This window comes from Neophocaena asiaeorientalis, unplaced genomic scaffold (genome assembly GCF_003031525.2).
Source record: "Neophocaena asiaeorientalis asiaeorientalis breed wild unplaced genomic scaffold, Neophocaena_asiaeorientalis_V1.1 scaffold185, whole genome shotgun sequence".
In the NCBI taxonomy this organism is placed as follows: Eukaryota; Metazoa; Chordata; class Mammalia; order Artiodactyla; family Phocoenidae; genus Neophocaena; species Neophocaena asiaeorientalis.
In genome coordinates, this window is record NW_020171809.1 from 342,069 (window position 1) to 360,255 (window position 18,187).

Here is an 18,187-nt window from a genome sequence, read left to right on the forward strand (position 1 = left end):
AGGGGTGGGGGAGGGGGAGGGGAGGGTGTGTTTGTTTTCTTCAGGGATTGAATGAATGGACGGAGGGAAGAAATGAGGGTCAGGAGAAATGGGTCAGCAGAGGGTACCCGGGGTGGGGGAGGGCACACATTCCAGAACCCGTCAGCTCTTCTCAAAACCCCGGCCGCCCATCCTGCCCAGAATCACCTGAGGATTCCTCAGCAGCACGGCATGTTTTAAAGGTGGCCCTGGCGACCCGAATGTGCAGTAGGTGTGAAAGGCTCACTGGAGGCTGCAGGGGGTGGGGTGGGGGGACCAGGAGGACGGCAGCGCTCTCAGATGACCCGGCTGGGGACAGGAATCAGGACGGGATGCAGACAGCCCCGGGGCCAGGCCCACCAGCGGCCCACACTGGGCAGCAGCCCCCGTGGATGGAAGCAGCAGGAGAAAGGCCACAGGATCAGAGGATGGCTGGCAGTGGTCCTGTGTGGACGAAGGGCCCGTGAGACGGCCTAACGGGTTTCCAGAGCAATCCACGTACCTGGGCAGGGTGAAAACGGGCACATCCTACAACCACAAAGTCCACGCTGGGGACACACCCTAGAGAAACCAGCGCACGCGGCATCACACACGAGAGCATCCGCAGCAGCACTGCTCCTAACATCCAGACACTGTTCACCACCGAACAGAGCGGATTCTAGTAAGTGCAGAAAGCCCTGGGGTGTGCCAGGCTACACAGCTCAACGTGGGGGGCAGGACACGGGGTGTGTGTCAGGCAGCCGAGCGAAGGCCTACAGAGGAGGATTCTGGGCCTTTCTAGCCTCCCCGCCCACGTGGCCCCCGCAGGAGCAGCCAGGCGCGGACGTCACCCCCCCCCACCCCCGCTCTGGCTACACGTCCGGACGGGGCCCCTGAGCAAAGCCGTTCCCAGACTTGGAGCAAGGCCCTTCCTCACGCCATCGGGTGGTGAGGGGCTGAGATTTAAAACCTGGTCCTAACGTGCCCCACGCGGCTGCAGGGAGAGGGACGAGCGTGCGAGCCCGGGAGGCCTCGGTGGTCAGGCAGCACCACTCTCAGGCGGGCCACCTCCTTGTGGGGAGTTGGGCCAAGAGTGCAGGCATCGGGAATTTCTGGGAAGGGGTGGAAGCTGAACGGGAACAGCGATTCAAGGGCCCAATCAGTGAAACAAGTACAAGGTCAGCTCTTCTAGCCTCCTATGAACACAGGACAACAGAACCCAATTCTTTCTGATCAGTAAATGAGAGCGTCATGTGGGTAAGAGCAAGGGTTCTGGAGACAGCCAGGGGGTGGGGTGGGGTCACAGGTCAGCTGTGTCACCCGGCAGCTCACTCTGCCTCTGCTTCCTGCTGGGGTTGCCAACGACATAAACCCGTCCCGTGTCTTAAGGGCTCAGGAAACAGCTTGCAAGTCAAGACAACCCAATGGGCAAGTTTCCTTTCTATGACCCTCTGCTGGGACCCTGAGACAAGTCTGCTGTCTTCCATTACACAACCGTGGGGATGGGTCTTCCCTCGGCGACATTTCCCGATTCTTTTCCATTTGTCATCGGTCATCATCGCGGGGTCATCCAACATAGACTGTGCGTGCCAACCCTCAGGCATGTCCGTGTGCAGGCGTGTGCGTGCATGTGTGTTGGAGCTTCGATACCACAACTGGGTAAACGTCCACACCTCTGCCTCGTCCCACCCTGCCACATTCCTGGGCTTCAGGGTCAAAACACAGATCAATTTTCCAAGACAAAATAATAGGTTTCAAAACCTAGGGCAGAATCACATAATTGCTGCATATACTAGGGACACACAGAGCTCTTATATAAAGCCTATATTATCGCCAAACTTCAGATGCTGAATTACTAACGTCTTCCTCTGAGATCTGACCAAAATAAGCTCTCAGGCGGTTTCTTTGCCATATTTAGGGCGCTCGTGTAGGAGCAGCGACAGACGTCTGGCTATGGTACTCTCCGGAATTCTGGTTATTTCTTCCTGGCCAGAAAGAAAACATTAAGTGTTTACTGGAATAGCAACTTCAAGTCCTCCAGCATGGGACTTCATGGCTGAGAATCTGTCCTCCTACTTGCCACATATTTAAGCTAAAGCTTTTGCAATTCTAAAAAAAAGAAAGAAAGAAAGCCCACTCTGAAACTTTTGAGGATGTTAAGAAAAGGGGAAACGTGAGCAACCTTCACGTTCATTAGCACTCCACCACGCCTGCCAGCGAAGGCATGACATTCACTCCCGTGGGTGAGGTCTCCCTCACCCAAACCACATCCCAGACTGTTCTCTCAATCACTAAATATCACTCTTTCCGCAATACCGACTCCAGATAACAGAAAAGCTATAGGTGACGTCCATTCCTAAACCCGCCATGAATGGTCAGCGACGCAGGAACGTGCCCTGTCCCCAATGCCGCAGTCGAGGGGAGGCCTCTGCAGGGAGGACAGGACCGCCAGCTCGGCCCCTCTGCTGCTCCCAGGGCAGCATGGACACTGCTCACACGTACAGGGCAAGGAGCTGGACACTTTCTACTCCCTGACTTTGCACGCAGGACAATCGAACCGACACACGGCCTCCAGATGGTTTCTCTTACAGCTGAGAAAAAAAACTTTCCAGACCTGAGGTCAGATTTCTAATTTCAAAACCACAGAATTCATTTAATTAACTGAAAACAAATCATGATTTTACTAGATCAAAAAATTGGTCACTGGGCTTCCCTGGTGGCGCAGTGGTTGAGAGTCCGCCTGCCGATGCAGGGGACATGGGTTCGTGCCCCGGTCCGGGAAGATCCCACATGCTGATGACCTTCAGGGAGTTAAAAATCCCATCAGTAAATGTCAAACATCACTTAAAATTAGACAGAGTTGAAGTTCCACCCTGAATCCATCAGATTTCTCCCCCTTTCTTTGCGCCCTTCCGGACACAAACTAGTAATCAATATAAAGAACCACAGAGTACATCTTACTTCATTATCATACGTAATCATAATAAACATAAGTTTGTTAAAGCAAATGATCCAAATGGATGAGAGTAAATCGTAGACATTGGCAGCTAGTACTTACAAATGAGATAAATATTGATTTAAAAATACAATTGTCAGGGGACTTCCCTGGTGGTCCAGTGGGTAAGACTCCACGCTCCCAATGCAGGGGGCCCGGGTTCGATCCCTGGTTGGGGAACTAGATCCTGCGTGCTGCAACTAAGAGTCCGCATGCCGCAACTAAGACCCGGCACAGGCCAAATAAATAAATAAATAAACAAACAAATACATCTTTTAAAAATAAATAAAAATAAATACAGTGTCAGTAAAAGTCTAAATGAAACTTTAAAATGTTTTAAAAATTTTGACACGGCAGCTCCCGCTCCTCTACCAGCTTCAGTTCCCAGGGCCTCCAGGGCCTGCCCTCAGCCTGCTTTCTCTGTGGTCCTCACAACTCTGGGATGTAGAAATGTTCACTCCACGTGTGGTAACTGGGCCACAGCTAGACGGTTAACTCCACAATTACTCATAATCTATCCAAGGAACCAGCCCAAAGATAATTTTTTTTTTTTTTAAGGCGGACTCTCAACCACTGAGCCACCAGGGAAGCCCCAAAGATAAATTTTTAATGGTACAATTCCCATATTTTTGGGCTGAAAACCTTCCTATCTTTAGCCATTAAAAATTTTAAAAATTTCACCTCAAACCACAACGAGATACCACCTGAAACCCACTAGGATGTTTAGAATCAAAAAGTCAAAGAATAGTAAGTGTAGTTGAGAACGTGGGAAAATTGGAAGCCTCATAAAGTGGCTGGTGGATATAAATGGTGCGGCTGCTTTGGAAAGCAGTCTGCCAGTTCCCCAAACGATCACACACAGTCGCTGTACGACTCAGCAGTCCCACCCCCAGGGGTCTGTCCGAGACAAGCGGAAACGCATGTCCCCACAAAACCTGTACCTGAATGTTTACAGCAGCGACGTTCGCCAACAGCCCAAAGGTGGGACGTCCACCAGCTGACGAGTGGGGAACAAAAAGGAAAATAGTGCTGCGACGTCTAACAACGTGGATGAACCCCTAAAACACCACGCTAAGTGACAAGCCAGTCACAAAAAGCCACGTACGACTCTGCTCAGATGAAAGGGGTCTGTGGAAACAGGACCCAGGTCACGATTTGCTTAGAGCTGGGGGGCACTGAGGATGCTGGGGCTGCGAGGGCGACAGCTAAAGGGCATGGGGTTTCCGACGGGGAGGGATGAAGACGTTCTAAGACTGACCGGCGTGATGGCTCCGCGTTTCTGTGACTACGTTAAAAGCCACTGACTTGCACGCTTTACGTGGGTGACTGTACGGTTATATCCCAATAAAGCTGCCAGAAAGTTTCAGCTTATCCAGTGCTGCTCAGGAAAAAGCAGACAGACCCCAGCTTCCAGCTTCCAGGCACCCTGACTTTGGGGCAGCAGGACTGCAGACCAAGAGAGAGAAAGCCAGAGGAAGAAAAGGCTCCCGTGTGGCCAGCGGTTCTGGCTCTCAGAGCGCCGGCCGGTATCGTGGGGCCTGAGCTGGCGTAAGCAAAGCTCACGTCACCGCCCTCGCAGGTGGGAGACAGACGGAGCCGGGGGCTCGCGGATGCGCTCACCCCTCGGAAGGAAGGCAATGAGGGCTGGGGGAGGGCAGCCTCAGCTGCTGAAGCAGCAGGAGACGATGAGCCACAGACTCTGCCTGTGAAGAGCCACAGGCACCAGCAGAAGACGCCGTTTCAAAAATAACTAAACGTCACCTTCTTCCCCTAAGAATAAACCTTCAGTAACAACCAGGGGAGTCCACACAGGCCACACCAGGCCAGGTGTCACCGGCTGCACATCAACCCTGCGAGTCTGCCGAAAATACTGCAGAATACTTAGTAAAAAATAAACCAAATCAGCACACCGTAAAATCGGTGTGGACGGCCCCAAAACCCCAGACACACAAAACACGACACCTGAATCCCTAGCGTCAGAAGACGTTGCCATAGAGGGAAAAACTAAAAAGTCTCCTAACGAAAGCACGTTACCCAAGCTCACCCTCGCTTCCGTTCGGTCGACCGCACTTACCGGCACTGGTCCAAACACGGAAGCAGCCTCGCCGCCCAGGACCTGCCTTCCAGGAGGAGAGCCCGGCCAGCTCCGGGGTGGGGGCGTCTTCCCCAAGACCTGCCTTTTGTGCCACCAACAGAGGCCATCTGCCCCGGGACCTCACTGCCCGGCACCTCAAGTCTATACCACCCACAGACCCACAGCGAAAGTCACCCAACCACAGTGTGTCTCTCAGTCCAACTGTACAGGGCGGGCGGGGGAACGACAGACAAGATCAGTGACCAGGGATGGTGGGGCAGGGGCGGCAGGCCCAGGGAGACCCAGACTGGGCTCTGCATCTCGGATCTTGGCGACGGCGGCCCACGGGAGACACTGGGGAGAAGGGAGCAGGGCAGATGCACCTTCTCCAGCAGCCCCTCCCGGAGGAGGCCCCACAAAGTGCTTCATCTGGCAAACCCGCCCAGCCCGCTGACACCAGATACCAGAGCTTCAGAGACTTTCCAGGGACTGTGCATCTGATCCCTGGCAGCAGCCGTGTGAGAGCCTCTGCAGAAAATGGCCACAGACTCCAGGTACTTCTTCAACCTGGGCTTGCCTGGCAGCCTGCTTGATCAGCCAAACCCGGCAGAAGGTACACGTGTGAATTACAAGCCTAGGCCTCAGGGACCTCACAGCTGCCACCCCCGAGCGCATTCCCATCACCATGTGCACAAGGTCACGCCAGCTCGCTGGAGAGTGAGGTCCCACACGGAGAGAGGTTCCAGCTGGGGCCGCAGACATGTGAGCGAGGCCATCCTAGACAGTCGACTCAGCACTCAGACCAGAAGAACCTCCAAGCCAACACTCAGACATGCAGAAAATATTAAATATTTGCTCTTTTAAGTTATCAGGTTTGGGGGTGACGTGTTACTCAGCAAAGCTAACTGATACAGTTGTAGACGGCTAGGGTACTTAGAAATAGAATACAACTAACTTACAAAAAAATACATTGAGTTTTAACTTCTCCTGAAAGGTATGCATCAGTGAGTAGCACAATTTAAAAAGGACCCCATCCAACTCGGGATATACAACAGCAATCTGACTCTTTAATTTCTGGTAACCCTGCCAGGTCTATCAAAATACCAAACACGATGGTTCTATTCGGTTAAAAGAAACAACAATCTCAATTTATTAAAACTTCGACACGCTCTCTATATTCTGAACCTTTATAAAATGCTATCTCTGATTTAAAAGTGAATTTCTCAGAGAAGGATTACATCTTATTTATGACTCAACAATAAATGTGTGCTTTTTTTCCTTTTCTGGTCCTAGGTTTAGTTGATAAAGACCATTAAGCAGGCCAGAAAAAGATGCTCTAAAAGTAAACCCTAACTAATGCAATTCTTTTCTTTTCTCTTCTTCCTTCCTTTCTTTCAAAAAATCTGAACCTCTTTTAAGCCTAGACCATAGCAAATGTGTTTATCATAGGACGGCTACATGGTGGGAATTCTTCCAAACATTTGGCCGGAAGAGAGGTGGGAGCCCAGCTAATTCCCAGATCTTTAACCTGTTTCTCCAGGTGACTCATCCGAGTACAGTAAGATAGGGACCGAGAGCCAGTCCCCCCCTTCAGGGCTCAAAGGTGGCCTGTTCCCAACTCCCCGCCCTGCAAAGGCTGCTTCTTGCAACACAGGAGTGACCTGGGAAGGTGGACAGACAGGCCCTACCAGTTCCAGTTACCACTGCCCTGACGAAATGACATCTGGTTTCTTCCTCAAATAAGACCTAAAAGAAGCATTCAGGGTTCCCTGAGTTCAGACACTAGGAATCTAGGCACTAGATACCTGCCATCGAACACTCAAGGTGTACCCTGGGCTCCAAGCAGGAGGGCACCTCTACTCCTCAAGCCCCCCAGCTGGCCTCTCCCCTCCGCTCCCCGCCCCCGACCGTGCTCACCTCCTTCCTCACCTCTGCCTTCTCACGCAAGGCATCCTGCGATCAGGCTCTGCGGGAGCCTCAAGGCCTCCGCTAGGCCTCTTCACGCCGGGCCCACAGCTCCTCGACCATCTTTCTATTTTCTGTGTAGCATCTGGACCTCTCCCCAAGCATAAATAAACCTCCTGCTAACGTTTAAGTTCATTCTCTCGTCTTTACTTTGTGACATTAAGAGCAGGGGATGCTTCCAAAGGTATTACTTTAAACCAATATAAAAATATTAGAAAAAAGAATGTATTCCTGCATTACTTATGAAAATAATTAATTTTTTAAAAGAACGTTCATTCTATCGCCATTTAGAAAATCAGAAAAGATGTTTTCAAACATTTGCTATAGCCAGCTGTCTTTGCCAACATTACCAGTGCAATGTATCATTAGAGAATTTTCACAATGAAAATGTTCCTACTGCTGACCTAGAAAGACAAGCCCTGTGCGAGCGCCGTGCCAGGCTCTTCGTGTGCTGAGTGCTCTGCCCTCACCCCAGCCACCCTGGGAAGCGGGGACCTGAGTCACCCTCACATTCAGACGAGGACACACTGCGAGGCTAAGGGGCGTCCCTCACCCAGCGGCTCGGCCACCAGGAGCTGGGTGGAGACAAGCTGGTTCCAGTCTGCACTGCGTGGCTCTCAGCCAGCCTCTCAAAAGAGAAGAATGTCAAGACCACATTACGTCAGAATTTTAAGTCAGGAGAACACCACTCCCCAAACTAAAAGGGGAAACGCAGACGGAGTTCCCAAGGATTTTATTACCAGCCCAGCCACTCATGGGCGACTTGATAAACAGGCAAAGTCTAACCAGCAAAATGGAGTTTGGTACATAATACCAAATATTACCCGACTTCTAGAAAACGCGAGGAACTAGGCCTCCAGGAATCTTGCTTCTTACCTCAACGTCAAACACCTCGACGGAGCTGTCCAGCAGCTGCACTCGGATGGGCGTCCTGGCCGCTGGCCACGCCGCTGCTGCCGAGGGGCCATGCCCAGGCTCGAGGGTGCTGACGCCCGCGGGGGTCTGGGCGCCTAGGCGTGTCCCTGGGGTCTGCAGGACGCGGTAGGTTCCTTCCAGCTCCCCCATTCTTCACCAGCTAAGAGTGAGGAATGCACTAAAACACACAAAAACCCCCCAAATTATCCCCAGTTATTTCGATATTAAAACAACGTAAGAAAATTGTCAGGTACACAAGAATTCTCTGCACTGTTTTTGCCCTTCTACGAGTCTTAACGTACATCAAAATTACGAGTTTAGAAAGATTATCTTCTCCTCATACCTCGACTGGCGAGCATACACAGCAACACGCCCCAACACCACTATCGCTGGGGTGCACGCAAGCTGGCAGTGCGTGAACTCATTTAACCCCCAGACCCTCTGAAGGAGCCGCAGCATCTCTGCCCACCGGCAGGGGAGGGGAGGCCCACAGCCGCCTGCCTCTCTTTCCCCAGACCACCCGGAGGCCCTGCACCTCCTCCCTCCACCAGCCCAGACATTCACGTGCTGACCACACACTCTGTGTGCTGGACAGCGCTTTTCAGCAAAGGGAAAGGGGTACACGCAGCACGGTGCCAGCATGGGTCCCGGGTCCCACCTCTGCTGACATGGTGGGGAAAATGCCAAGCAAGGTGGATGAAGACAGCCAGGCTGTCTGCCCGCTTTGCACACCCTGGTTTTTCTAAGCTGTGTCACCAGGCTGGAGTGGGTGCCACCAGTGGTTCAGGAGGTAACTTCAGACTTGGCGCTGAGTGACAGCCTGGCACACATCACGGGGAGCACACACGTGCCACCCTTCCCAGCACCCGCCCTGTCCCGTCCTCATAATACCCTTGTGGTCACCACCACCCACGCCCTCCTCACCTATGACGACACCGAGGGTCTGCAAGGGTCAGAGAGCTGCCCCGGGAGGCGCTCGTGCCCTTTCAACCCTCCTCAACATGCCCGGGGAAGGGTCTCCAGTTCTTAGCTGTTAAGTTGAACAGAGCCAATCACGCCATAGTTTTTTAACAACCAAAGGACAGGCTCAGTGCCCGCTAGAATCTGGTCATACTGCCTTGCTTTTAGTCGTCCTTATTAATATAATTACCTTCTATTTATGGCCAATTCCCTTCTTAAATACGTGTATTTATGTATGAAAGTCAACTTAAAGAAACATACCTAATGGTTAAACACAGTATGGCAAACACAAATGTCAGATGTTTAATCAAGAAAGAATGCGGGGGCTTCCCTGGTGGCGCAGTGGTTGAGAGTCCGCCTGCCGATGCAGGGGACACGGGTTCATGCCCCGGTCCGGGAAGATCCCACATGCCGCGGAGCGGCTGGTCCCGTGAGCCATGGCCGCTGAGCGTGCGCGTCCAGAGCCTGTGCTCCACAACGGGAGAGGCCACAACAGTGAGAGGCCCGTGTACCGCAAAAAAAAAAAAAGAATGCAGATGCGGTGAAAATCATTTTATTTTGCTTAATCATCTTCAGAAAGTCTTCTACTAATTTGCAGTAAATATTTTAGAGAATTAATCTCACAAAACTCCTAGTCCGTGCCCTTTCATGCCAACTTAATTGCTGAGTCCTGTGGCCTTTTCCTCTTTTTCGAGCTTATTTTGTTATCAAGATAAACCAACTCATGAACTTATTATCTCTTCAATTAAGATGGAAAAGCTTCTCAGTGACCCACTGGCAAGCAATTCCTACTTAAACCCTACTCAGCGAAGACCTTCCCAACAATCTGCATGAGAATTTCCGTGCATGTCTGGTTTATCAAACAAGCAAACAGAAAATGAGAAAGCTAAACCCCCGGGAAAGGTGAAATGTGCGTAGCATGAGGCGACGGGTCATTCTGCGAAATACAGCTCCCAACCCAGCCCATGCACAAACGGGCTGATCCCCGGGGGCTCGGACTGGCACGTAGATCCCCTGCGCCACACGTGTGGTTCAGGTCGGCAGTTACCCACCGTCTTCAGAATTCTCTCTCCAGGCTGCATGCCCCCGGGAGCGGTCACTAATTCTGTAAATATTTGCTAAGTATTTACTTAATTAACGTCGCAGGCATCAAAGAACAGGCACCGTGTATGCCGCAGTCAGGAACCACACTTCAGCAAAGCCCTGTTTTCCTGCCACTGACTGATACTCAGCGTGAGGTATATGAAGCTCTGAGAGCCATAAATGCGAGCGTTTTCATGCCAGTCTCACAAACTTGAGTAGTTACTGCGGAAGAGAGGGGGTGTTAAGGAAGTCAAGCCCACCTCTCAGGTGCCCCAGGTGCGCACACAGGTGAGAGTAAAGCGTGGTCAGCTCACAGCACTCGCCCAACACCCGCCACCAAGAGGAGGTTCTCCTGAAACAAGCTACGGGATGTTTTACTTTGGGCACCAAAGTGATCCTTTCCCTTTTAAGTAAAGCTACAATTCTGAAAACATATATACAACCAAGATGTACTTTTAGGAGTCACTTCTGTTGTGTATTCCACTGTAAAATTCTCATTTATATTTCTTCATAATAATTTTAGATGGAAAAAAATTTCTTCAGGTTCTTTCTCTTTTACTTATTATAAGAAAGTCATGTCTAAACGCCTACTTTAAAAAAAAGAAAACAAACCAAACCAAGCAAGACTAACCTGCTTGAGGGGCACATCCGGGTGAGAAAACTGCAAGAACAGGCAAGGAGGTTATTCCTAGAACAGTCAAGGCAGTGGTCCCCTTGGTGGGAGGGGCCTGTCCCAGGGGCAGGGCACAGGGGAGGGGTCCTGGGTGTGGCCGGCACAGTTCCATCGCTTCACTGGACAGTGTCCACTTCATTCATTAATCTGTACATTTGATTAATGCAGTTTTTCTGTATCTGTGTTTATTTTATAATAAAAAATATATTTAAACCAACATACTTTTAATTTACCATTGTTTCATCTCTCATAAGAACAAAAGATATGTTAGACAGATGAAAAAAACAATTTTCTTGGCTCAAGGAATTCTAAAACATGGCTCTTGAGAGGAAGCCTTTGCAGGTTTGTACACCTTGTGAGCAGCATGCTTACATCCTAGTTATTTGCACCTGGTCAAAGTAAGACACCCACACAGCTTAGGCTGAGACTCCGGACCACGAGACGGCCTGATCCCAGAGGTTCATCTGAGGGAGACAAGTTCTCTTAAGAGGAAGTGACCCCATGGGGCACCCTCCTGCTGATATTCCAAAGAAAGCTCTGTTTGCTATTACACAACGACAATGTGGCATTAAACCACCCATTTGATAATTACTCAGCGTTAAGTTTAAGAAAGTTTAGAAAGGAAGACACTTAATGGAAAACTGAATGTAACTGCTGTGCTGTGAATGTTAGTTAATAATCATGGTGTCATTTTAGAACGAGCAGCAGAAGGACCCCTCCTTGCAGGAGCGTGAAGCTGCTCATTCAACAGTTTTGCTACATACAGCCTGATTGCTTCCTGTAGTCTGACAATGGGAAAAAATCAAAGGGAAAAATGTATGCGCTGAATTTTCTTTACATAAATTAATAAACTAACAGAAATTACTTTGTTTTGCTCTGTGTGCTTATAAATAAACATTAAAAAGGCAAGAATAGGCAAACTGAACTAGACACACAGAGCACGTCCCGCAGTCCTGCAGGCTCTAAACGTCAGGCATTAGCCCCTGCTCACTCCCCTGCTGCTGCCAGAGACCCTCTCCAGAAATCTGGAGGGAATCAGCAGTGTCAACAGGCAGGTGCCTGCGAGGGACTCCAGTTCCCTTCTCCCTCCCAGGTGAACAAAATGATTCACAGTCTTCATTCCTAAAAATATTTCTGGTGGCTACATACAAATTTCCACCACTGATATCTAGTGTTACCTACTACAAACTCGGCTCCTATATATTCTCATTTAATAAAAAATTTAAAAACCAACTCGTGACATATAATTTCCACCTTGAAGTTGGAAAAATTCGGCTCAAAAGTCTGCCAAGGCTTTGTAACAAAGGTACCACTCGGGGGGTGAAAAATTGTTCTAAAAAGCAGGTCTATTAAAAAGAAAAAGAAGCTCTGCCACAGAACACATAATTCCGAAGTGACAAAGCCAGGACATGAGCCCAGCCCAGATCTGGCCCTCAAGTCGCCTCCCGCTCGGCTGGGAAATCAGCCTGTGGCTCCCCAGACAAGCGCAGTCCACTGTCCACTGTCCACAGCGGTGGAAGTTGCTGAAATTTCGGTCACACGTGGAAAAGATCGCTACATGCTTCTTTGATGAAAAGGTGAATAAAAGCAAGGTACAAAGAAGGCGCGTGGTGCACTACTGGTTAAAAGAGGAAGACGGTAAACACATGCATTTTTCAAACAACCACCCTGGAGGGTAAACCAAAACCTAAAGGAAAGAACTGCCTCTGGGGGCAGGGGCAGGGACAGGGGGAGGGGGAGGCGCTGGCGCTGGGAGGGCAGCGCTGGGCTCTGCTTCCTGAGTCTACAGTGTTCAGTCATGTCGCATAGGGAACCTTGTCGATGTGCTTTTGCCACGTAACATAACCTGTTCCCAGAAGTAACACCAGGGGGTGACGGCCATGGGGGCCAAAATTCTGCCCACCGCAAGGTCTTTGTCGGGTAATTCCAATGTCTGCATCATCTCAGCTGTAGCCTGTCTTTTCTCTTGTGAGCTGGTATTTCCCTGGTTCTGTGTAGGCCAGGTAATTTTGGATTATACCTGGACATTTTAAACACTGTGTTATGAGCCTCTGGCCTTGTTTAAATCCCACAGGGAATATGGCACTTCTCTTTCAGCAGCACGGCCTTGCCGGGTTCAGGCCGCAGCCGTGGTCTCAGCATCAGCTCCACCTTCAGAGGCTCCATCCTCCCTGTGCACCATCACCCAGCTGACAGCCTGGCTCCCGGGCTGTGGTCGACCCCTTAGTTGAGTTCCCACAGCCTCTGGCAAGTGGCACAGGGTCGGCCCCATGCGTGTACAGCTCGGTGTCGAGCCCACAAGTTTACCGGCAACTGTGAGGGGTCACCTCCTGAGCTCCCCCCACCCCGACCCCATAGCTCCCTGGCTTACTTCTCAGTCTTCCAGCCAGAGGACTGTGGCTTGTTCCCCTGCTCTGCCGTGCACGTCCTGGGACTGCACCCTTGCTGGGACCAGGCTGCGGGAAAGAGAGTAAAAAGCCCTTGGAGTTTTAGGTGTCTCAGGCCTGGCTGGAGAACAGGGAGAGAGAGAAGAAGAAATGGTGGCTTTCTCCCACTCCCTCTAGAGCCCAAACTGGGTGGCTCCCCCTGCAGCCCTCCCTATCTGCCCCTGGAGCCCACCTCCGGGTTTCGGACACCCTGAAGACGCTGGGGACCGGGGGTGCTGGCGGGAGAACAGGAAGCTCAGTGCTCCTGCGGCAGGCACTTCAGACCCTGGCCTTTGTCTGCCCGCCGCCACTTCCTTGCCAGGGTCCTCAGGGCTGCTCCCGCAGCTGTCCAGCTTTGTGGCCACAGTCAGCGGGAGAGACAGGGTGGAGGAGGCTCATTCCTTCTTCCCACAAACGGAACTTGGCATCCATGCATTTAAAGCATGTTTGCAGAGGTCATCTTTGAGAGAGGGAAGAGGGCTGATTTTTATTTCCTTCTTTCCTGGCGCCTGTATCTCTTGAATTGCCTACCGTGATGAACGTGCGCTACTTCTGAAATCAGATGGCTTCCGGGCAGACGACGGCAGGGGTCACCTACAGCCGAGCCCGCTGCCTTCAAAGAGAGAGCCGGGGTAAGCACCCACATCTCCTCTAGGTGTTGCGCTTGTTCTTCCTTCTCAAATAGTGCAGTTAGAATAAAAACTAACATTTTAAAACACTCTCTTTAGATCAATTTAAGAAATTGATTTCTTGTTCCGACACTGAGACTTGTTCCCCCCACACTCAGCTTGTGTTAACTATTACCAAGGCAACTGGGGTCTGAACGACGCAGGAGGTAAAGTGAATCACGCCCAGTCACTTAAACGGCTGTAAAACAGCCAGCGCTGCTTCCTGCTTCCAGACACATCCCGCCAGCCGCAGGAGGAGGCGCCGTGCACCCTCACCCGCGTGCCTCCACGGTGTTGTGTGGCACCAAGCAACGGACCACAGGCTGCCCCTATGCCGGCAGTGTGACTCTAAAGCCATTCTGCCTCGTTTCTGGGCCCCTACCTGGCACCGGCCTGCCAAGGTCCTAAGAAAGGCCCTCAGTGAAGTGCGGCCATGATCACAGCCTTCTGGGAAATTCGAAAACATATTCAAATTGCAATCGACTAACACTGCTGCCCCTTCCACCCCACGTCTGTTTCTGTCCCTCCTTCCCTCCACGTCAGGCAGCTCAGGAGAGGACCCAGCTACCAGCACAAGGAGCCAGGGACACCCTTAGTTTGGGCTGAAGCGGAGACGTTTCAGGTGTTCACACTGAGGTGACCACCAGCCTCACAATGCAGCTATGGTTCCCGGAACACCACTGCCAGTCCCGTGCTTGCGTGCTGGAGGGTTATGGAACAAAGGTGCAGGGCCCAGGCCCTGCAGCAACATGAACAGACCCGATGGCACCTGGTGCTGGAAGCGTGTGGGCCCTGGGAAAGGAGCAAGGTTTGAAACTCGGGGAGCCAGACGCACATTTGTGGGAAAATCATCACCAGACTTGTCAAAATGCAAGCACAGCTCGGTACTCAGTAGTCAAAACTACACTTCTCGCCTGTCAGAAAAAAAAATTTATAATGTAGCAGTATAACTATAAATACACCATTGATTTTTTAACGTTTTTGAATGGAATTGTGCAAAACAGAATTTATCAGAGCTCCTGCTTTTCCGAGACATAGCTGTGCTAGAAACAGCAAGTGTGAAACCATGTTTTATACATCCTAGCAATCAATAATAAGATTTCTGATCAGCCATGCTAGAGGAACCACTGAATTCTTTCTATTCTCTGTCATATGAAGAGACAACTAAAAAGTACGTAGCCAAATGAAAAGTATTACAGAAGTGTGTCAGATAATTAACAAATATGCTATCTTTCTGGATTTAGTGATGTCTGTATCAATGGTCAGCTTTTTCAAATCTGTATCTTATTTACTTTTTCTCATTCTAAATAAATATCTGAAGATTAATTTTCAAATTGATTTTTATTTGTAACACTGTATTTTCTTAAAGAGGTCTCCTCCCCCAAATTGGATAAGTCTCAGGCCCCATAAAAGTTGGCATCTGCCCTTGCCCCAGATGAAATTTGATTAGTTCAAACACTGATTGAGCACCTTGCCTCGGTATCAAGCAAATCTAAGTCCTTAAAGATACGGGAGCCTTTAAGAGGGAGGAAATCCCTCCCATGACAGTGGGAGAAGACAAAGAAGACAGTCTGTTAAAGGGCGGTAAGAGCCGTGTGGAAGTGAAGTAAGGGAGCTTCCAGGAATCGGGTAGGTGGAGAGGGAGGGAGACCTCAGCAAAAAGCGGGTGTCTGCGCATCTGGTGCTCACAACCCCCATTGCACACGTGCTGTCCCATCTCCGGTTTAAGGGACCCCACGTAGCAAGTACACAATGATCTAGAAGGGGAGACCACTGTGGACGTGGCCCTGACCACTGCCTGCCGCAGCAGTGGAAGGCAGGAGGCACGAGGTAACACCGAGGAAGGCAGCGCAGCTAGCCTGGCCAGGACGGCTCTCCGGGATGAAGCAGGAGCTGGGCCCTGCGGGGCGACAGGAGACCAGCTAGACAAGAGCAGCCTGTGCACAGGCAGGGGCTGCTGGGCAAGGCTGAGAGTGGCAGGGGCCCTTAGGATGCCCACGGTGGGCCGGGCTGTGGGGGTCTCGAGGGCCCACCTAAGAGGTCTGGGTGGAATCTCATACCTCCTTCTGTGCTGCAGCTGGGAGAGAGGGGATGAAGAAAGATTCGTCACTGCACCCGACAACGTCAGAGGGCCTTTCTGCTTTTGAATTTTAAAATGACTATAAACCAGAACACCAGCTTAGCAAGAAAACAGTCCTGTGACCCTAAAATAAAACTACTTACATCACTCCACCTTCCCTTCTGATCCTTGCCCACGTCCTCGCACATTTTTACATCCGTATAATTGCTGTGTACAAACTACTTCGCCTTTTTGGTTAAGACGTGTTTTTGAACATATTTCCATGGATCAAAATGGTTCAAATTTTGCTGGGAAGGAAGGATAGGAAGGAGATTGCCAGAGCATGTCTGCTGGCTGAGGAGTACTCTACCCCTCTGACATGCAGCGTTTATGTATCAAAGTTTGTTTTCAAAAACAAACTGGGATTCCAAAATCAAAATCTTTATCACATATGGCTAGCTGCTCTCCAAAAAGATTAGACGAATTTACAGAATCACCAGAAACCCACCAAACACCGGCCTCTATCATATTAAGCTTTGTGGAACCCCCTCACCTTTTTGGCACCCTGTTGCCAAGGTAAAACCTGGAATTGACACATATGCTACCGTGCAATCATGCTCTACACACGGGATCTCAGAGAGCACCACCAGAGTGACCTCGGCGCAACATCCAGCTTTACAGGGGGGTTTCCCTGCACCTAACGCCAAGCCGTGTGCAGGAAGCTCACGACCCACTGAGCAAATGAGGAGGTGGCAGGCTTATACGAAAGCGGGTGAAGAAAAAACAGGAACAAACCTGAAAGGGCAAAAGCAGCAGCAACAAACACCTGTTACCGTCTCAGGATAGAGGAGGTGCTGGTGTGACTAGAGGCAGGAGTGTTTGGAAAGGAGTAGAACAGAATTCCTTGGGGCCCAGGGGATTTAAAAGAGCTTGCATGGAATTACCCATGCATCCGCCTTTGCTTTGTCAATCCAGTGCATATCCTTCCCTCCAAGCAGGATAATTCTGCTTAAATACTGCGTACTTCTCTCTCTACTGTCTACTCAGATCATTCTTCCACCTGGTAATATAACGGCTAACACTTGTCAAGCACTTACTGTGTCCCAGGCATCTAGCTAACAGCGTTTCCACTGATGTTTAATCCTCACAACAAGTCTATGAGACAGGTAAGCTGTAACCTCATTTACTGATAGGGAACCTGAGGCAGAGATAGATGAATGTATCATATAAACTTCCCTTTTGGGAAAGGATGCCCATGCATGTAAATGAGCCAGCAAACTCCTGCAGCTCCTGTCAGCGTCTGGTCCAAACAGCTCAGTGTGAACTGCTCACGGAGAACTGCAACAAAGCAGGAGCACCAGGGAAGCAGGGCCAGGGTGTGACCCTAAACCGGTCACCCCGCTCCTCTGCTTCCAGACGGGGCCTGGGCACGTCTCCTCTGCAGATTTTGAGAGAACCAAATAAAATAACGCGCGTGAAGCGCTTCACAACCCTTCCCAAAGAGCTACGTCTGTAGTGTACAGGAACGCATAAAAAACTTTCAAAAAACAGCAGATACAGACAATGAACATTAGATGTGGCCTACCAGCAAAGGTCACTCCATGCCTGCTGACCTCAAATGTCCTCTCCCATCTCTGTGGCAGGAGAAAACTGCACACTGTCCACACACAAGCAGCCCGCTGGTCCAACGCTCCTGACACCCATCAAGCACCTCCGCAGTCCTCCGCCGGAAGCGCCCTCACAGACGTGAGCAAAGGTACAGAGAAGAGCCACCCTGAGATGCAAATCTTCCCATCCTTTCACTGTGGACTGACATTACTTCCTTCAATGCACCTTGTGTGAATTTGTTTTTCACGGCAATTGCTGACCAGCACACGAAAGGCCACCAGAGGCTGCAGCCACCATAGTAAACGGAAACGGGGGCATATTCCAGCCCCAGCTTTCACCGTCTGCCTTTAGAAGTCTCCCCACTGTCTGAGGAGCCGTTCTACACTTCATGGAGTAAAAACATTAACACCTGAGCTTCCCTGGTGGCGCAATGGTTGAGAGTCCGCCTGCCGATGCAGGGGACACCGGTTCGTGCCCCGGTCCGGGAGGATCCCCCATGCCGCGGAGCGGCTGGACCCGTCAGCCATGGCCGCTGAGCCTGCGCGTCCGGAGCCTGTGCTCCACAATGGGAGAGGCCGCAACAGTGAGAGGCCCGCGTACCGCAAAAAAACCAAAAACCAAAATAAAAACATTAACACCTAATACCGATTCCCGGCGTTAAGATACAATCTAAGGAAAGGCCAAAAAGGGCGTGGTCTCAGGCGGCGCGAGCTTCCACCTGTGGCTCTGCCGGGGCCTCCGCGCGGGACCCTCCCGCCCACCCC

At 50.8% G+C, this 18,187-nt stretch overlaps 1 protein-coding gene across 1 annotated transcript in view; it reads right to left on the reverse strand.

The window, feature by feature from the left end:
* FARP2 (FERM, ARH/RhoGEF and pleckstrin domain protein 2) overlaps positions 1-13,373 on the reverse strand; it is an 87,516-nt gene extending 74,143 nt beyond the window's left edge. The window contains exons 1-3 of the mRNA XM_024760193.1: positions 13,282-13,373; positions 13,034-13,118; positions 7,908-8,124 (exon numbers count right to left, since the gene is read on the reverse strand). Of these exons, the coding sequence (XP_024615961.1) occupies positions 7,908-8,096 (189 nt within the window). The 5' untranslated portion in view covers positions 8,097-8,124; positions 13,034-13,118; positions 13,282-13,373. The remainder of the gene's footprint in view (positions 1-7,907; positions 8,125-13,033; positions 13,119-13,281) is intronic.
* Positions 13,374-18,187: the final 4,814 nt, after the last annotated feature.